The sequence below is a fragment of the Merops nubicus genome, unplaced genomic scaffold, assembly GCF_000691845.1.
Source record: "Merops nubicus isolate BGI_N331 unplaced genomic scaffold, ASM69184v1 scaffold47432, whole genome shotgun sequence".
NCBI lineage: Eukaryota > Metazoa > Chordata > Aves > Coraciiformes > Meropidae > Merops > Merops nubicus.
In genome coordinates, this window is record NW_008593802.1 from 10,321 (window position 1) to 15,781 (window position 5,461).

The 5,461-nt window shown below is 40.4% G+C and overlaps 1 protein-coding gene across 1 annotated transcript; it reads right to left on the reverse strand.

The window, feature by feature from the left end:
* Positions 1 to 3,128: 3,128 nt before the first annotated feature.
* On the reverse strand, positions 3,129 to 3,652 carry LOC103768393 (wings apart-like protein homolog; the record flags this gene model as incomplete). The annotated part of the gene is made up of 1 exon (XM_008935534.1): positions 3,129 to 3,652. A coding segment is annotated over one exon (524 nt), but the record flags the coding sequence as incomplete, so codon positions are not given.
* Positions 3,653 to 5,461: the final 1,809 nt, after the last annotated feature.

The following is a 5,461-nucleotide window of genomic DNA, read 5'->3' on the forward strand; positions in this document are numbered from 1 at the left end:
GTTAAGCCACACTTTTCACCTTATTCTTAACCTTTTTTCACCTACATTAAGATACAATGATGGCACATGCTATCAGGAGGTCCAGAGACCTTCATTCATGCACTGTCTTGTCAGTATCAGGACAAGGACTAGTGAATTGCACTTTAAAAAGTTAAACACAACCATGAATATCAGCACCAATATAGCCAAGTTTCCTCTACCTCAGGATAAGGCTGAGCTCATCTTGCAGTGTCTTTCACAACAGGAATATTGATACTATTCTACCTGCTTGCCTCGTTTGGTTTTATTCCCCTTTCTTCCCTCTTCAGGAAGAATGGAGTTTGCCATCCCAACACCTAGACGCCCTCTGAACAAGTGTGATTGAACCTGGTGGAGTTCACTAGTCACCAGGAAGGGCACAGTGATTATGTGCAGAGCTAGTACGTGTCAGCAGAAGAAGTACACACACTGTACCTTAGGAGACCACACAACAAGGAGCCACCTTTTTATTGTCACTCAGTTTTTCTCCCCCAAATTCCCTCCTTCCCCATACCCTGAAGCCCAAATCAATAAAATTAACTCCAGTTCTGAAAGGTAGCCTCATACCATCAAACTTTACTTAACATTGACTATAACAAAGAACCCTTTGAAGTACCTACACTAAACCACTATCTCAAATTGCTCAACGTTCCCAGTGACGTATTCAGAGACAATTTTTATTTATTTTGGATCAGTGTACACCCAAGCATAATGGCTGTTTAAAACATCCAAGATGTATTTACACTAACTGTCCAAAATAAACACTATCAGCACAACTAGAGGCTTGGTTTCCTTATCCGTGTTTAAAGACTCTCCTAGGACGTTTTGCAAAGATTCATCCCCAGCTGAATTTAACTTCTGAAGAAAGCTATGAAATGGGGTTTTATCTTCATTTGACTGGGTACACACAGACCATAATGGATTCTGCAAGAACAGTATGGTCAGGTTAAGGTCCACCTTGTCCTTGACTGCTTCTGGCCAAACTGCAGTCAGTAAATTCTTCTGGAAAGCATGCAACAGAATTCCTTAAATAAACTCATCTTGAAGTAACGACTCCTTCTGCAACCAGCCCACCACCACACTCAACAGCCAGCAATGGACTTAGAATCATAGAATCCTTTAGGTTGGAAGACACCTCCAAGATCATCAAGTCCAACCCTTGAGCCATTAGGGCTCTAAAGTCCTCTGCTAAAACAGACCAGAATCTGTCAGGGTTGGAAGGGACCACAAGGATCCCCCAGTTCCAACCCCTCTGCCATGAGCAGGGACACCTCCCACTAGATCAGGCTGCCCAGAGCCTCCTCCAGCCTGGCCTTAAAGCCCCCCAGGGATGGGGCCTCAACCCCCTCCCTGGGCAACCCATCCCAGGGTCTCACCACTCTCCTGGGGAAGAACTTCTTCCTCACATCCAGCCTGAATCTGCCCACTGCCAGCTTTGCCCCATTCCCCCTAGTCCTGTTGTTACTCGACAGCCTAAAAAGTCCCTCCCCAGCTTTCTTGTAGCCCCCCTAAGATACTGGAAGGACTTAGCTACCAAGGTTCATCAGCTTCCTTCCTTTTAGAGCTTTATATGTTTATGCTGTATATAAAGCATTGTCTCACAAGGGCTTCTAAAATTTAAATAAGCATCAAATGAAAAAACCTTTCCTGTGCTACACATTGTATTTTATTGCTTTCCACAATACTGTAACCATGAAGCATAAATGAAACTGCTGAAGTCTGCACTCTATGAATTTTCAGTTCTCTGTCACATTTTCCCCCCACAGCTCTCACATTTTCTTCTCCAACCTGACAAATACTGTTCTAACAAACACTTCTGCATGACAACTATTTCACTGTAATACCTGCTCTGCTACAACCTCTCATCAACCACCAAAGAACTCGTTACTATTTCTCCTCCCTGTCAATACTGGGGGACGAATCTATTAAATTGCTTATGAAAACTACACTCAAACTTAGAAAAACAAATTGTATTTCCAGACTGAAAGATCACACTTACAGATAAATAAACTTCAGAAAACCATATGAAGATGAGAAAAAGTTTAGCGGCAAATATAAAAGTAAGATCAAAAGACAACTACAGGTCCCATCCATGTGTCTGTTGAACTACAGCTTAGATCAATATTTATTGGGTTTTCTTGTATTATAACACTAATAAAATTATCCTGCAAATAATGAGCTATGTGTATGTTCCACTATTCAGCATCTTCTTGTCCCCTGTAGTACAACTGAACAAGTCAAAATTCACTCAAATTTCTGATCCTAGGTTTAAGTTAACTATGTGAGAATTCCAAATTACATAAATTCTTCTTTTTAAAGTTGATTATGATAAACCAGAGCAAGTCAGTAGGTGACATCTTCACCAAGGTGCATCTAATGTGATTGCCTGCCCAATTTCAGAAGCCATGGCTTAATCAGCCTATTATATGAAAACTTCTAGTGAGACATAATAATATCTAGTCTTATCTAAGAATGACTTGAACACAATTACAGTGACGCTCAGCTCTGTGGGGTTTGTGAATCCCCTCTCTAAAGTATGAAGATATCTTACAAGACTTCAGAACCTGAACACAGTCCTTATAAGAAGTTTGACACAAATACGTTTCATAGGTTTGAAGCTTTTTACACACACATAAAGGTCTTGATTAAAAAAAAGTTGAGAAAACTGCTTTCACATCCAAATAATTAAATGAGGCAGGTTATACGCTGTGTCTGCACACAAATAATACTGTCTTCAAAATACTACCTGTTAAAAAAGAAACCAAAAAAAACTCCACCCACAAATGGACTGAGCTCAGAACAAATTTTAGAACAGGAAGATTATTATTCTGTTCTATTCAAGGCAGACTAACAGACTACACTGACTCTAAAGGACTGTATCTCACATGGCAGACATAAGGATTAGAGTGCCAAGGATCGACAACCAACGTGTAAAATGCAGAATGCTTCCTGGAGTTTTTAGTTAAATAGTGTAGCCTTTACAACTAACAACTAGCTGCCCCACGGTTTTATGATAACATTTAGCTCATCTCTGAAAGCATGAAGGCTACATGCAGATTAGTAAAAATTAAGAGCATCACAGAACTATCTGGCCAGTGGAGTAAACGTACCTGCAGTTACAGGTTTAGCACTGCTGCCTTTACATTCTCCATCCTCCACATTTTTGCTCGTGCTCTTTTCTTTTAAGAGAGGAACAGTATTGTCAAAAGATATGCACTTGCTGGATGCAACGTTCTCCCCGCTGTCTGGCTGATTAATTCTGATGTTAGCTTCAAGTAGAGGAGTAAAGTCCTCAGACTGAGCAGCTTCTCCAGGTTCCAGCTGAGTGGAGCTTTTAGCCTGCGCCACATTCTTTGAAGACACAGGAAGAGATTCTTCATCGCTGTCAAATCCAAATGGATCCTCTGTTACCTCATCTTCAACTTTGGGTTTTTTAGGAACTTCAGAAATATCTGCTTTGACACTGGGCCTCTTCTGTCCTAGTTTGGCCATGAAGGTGGTTTCTCCCCATTTCGTGCTCAGGGTGGTCCGTTTGTTGGAAAATACCTCGTCGAATTTGGAGCTGCCGTTTCCCCCTTTCCGGCTGTAGGTCTTTCCAAATCGGGATGTCATTTTGGCTCCTGTTTCATATTCTCTGTTATAAAAGAAAGAAGAAACATAAATTAATTGACTTTTTAGTCCAAAGGACCGCGCTTCCATCCTGTAATGGGCCTACAAGCACCAAGCAAGTGCCTTTCACAAAAGCAGCAGATACCTCATCTGCTTCTTTCGACACACTAAGTCATTTACATGTGAATGTCCTCATGTTAAAAGTTTCTGCAGGAAGTAAATGTATCTGCCAACTTAACTCAAAATTCAGCTACTTGCATTTCTAAAACAACAGCACAATATTTCCTTAAGAAAAATCTGCTACAAATATATTATTTTTGGTACTGCTCTGCTCTAATTTTATATTTTCAAGTATAGATGGCACTGCTTTCATGAAACATCATCAGAAACCCAAACAGTATTTTCACCACATCTGAGCATGCAGCTTTCTGCTAAAGTCCAATAACACAGCAGGGCTTTAAAAAGACGCTCTGTAGTCAAATTAAAAAAAAAATTGACAAAATATTCCAAGTTGCTATAGATATTTTAAATACTGATTCATCACAAATTCTGATGACAATTTCACCCCACATTGCTCTCACACACTCAGGCTTCCTTAGCAAGCATACTGCTTGATAACACAACGTGGTTTATGCCATCTGCACAGACCTGGTCAAGACTGGTACATGATCAATCCAATTTGCTTGTGAGGGATTGCCAAGGGACAGGAACAAAGAGACAGACACTTCTCCATCCTTTTCTAAGAACACCTCATGCAGACCAGCCTAAACAATGACTGTTTCCTGGCTGTTACAACTGTTGCCCAACTCAGTCTGCCCTCGTAGAAGAATAAAGTTTAAATATGAACAGATTAAACAGGAACACATTTAAACAGCTCCCTGTGTGTGCTCTATTCCTACTTTTGTTAACTCAAGAAGGATGGCAATTTATTTTTAAACTACTGGACAAATGACAACATAAAAATGAAACCATCGTATCTGTTTTGTAAACCAGCATTTCTCCTTTTTTTTTTTTGTTGGCCCAAACATTAATAGGAAATTGGAATTCTTCATAGTTAGTCTGAATCTACTCAAGTCCACCTTTCTCTCCAAAATTATTCTCCATACTGGAGAAAAGTCTGTTAAAAAAAAAAAGGGCATTTATTTGAGCTACAGAATAAGGAAATTCAACTTCCAAAGTGTCAACAACCTTCATATATAGTAAAGTACATAGGCAACAGCACTTTAAGTCATTGATAATGAACTTATCACATGATCTATTTGTTCCAGACAACTCTTTTTATTATCATCCCCCTGAATATGTGGTATGCTGTCTCTCATCCATATTTTAGTCTCCATCTCAACACTCACAGCTTCTCAACCCGAAATGCTAAGCTAGCTTCTGCCAAAATGGCCAGAGTGGTTTCCAGCAATGTCACTCTCTCACTTCATTCTAGCAGGCCTGTCTCACTAGCAGTCTTCCTTTATCAGCCCAGGCCAACCTTCACTTATCACATGAGCTGAGCAATTCGTTGAGTGATCTATGTTTGAGCACATTTTAAGAGAATTCAGGGTATCAAATTTGAAGTTCAGAAGTTTACCAGACAGCTGCTCTTGCAATGCAGAAGAGATAAGAGAACAATCACTTGGGGAATGGTTCTCCCCAGCAGTTTAGCAAATGAATGATAAAGACACGTGCTTATCCACTGACCAGAACTCTGCTGTGAAACACCACTCAGCAGACTGCTTCTGGTTGCACCTAGTAGGTGCTACTCTTCAACCCCACCTCTTTTTCCCCCTACAGCATCATCAGCCTGCTCTGTGCTGCTCCAAACACACCGTTGCCAAACTTTTTC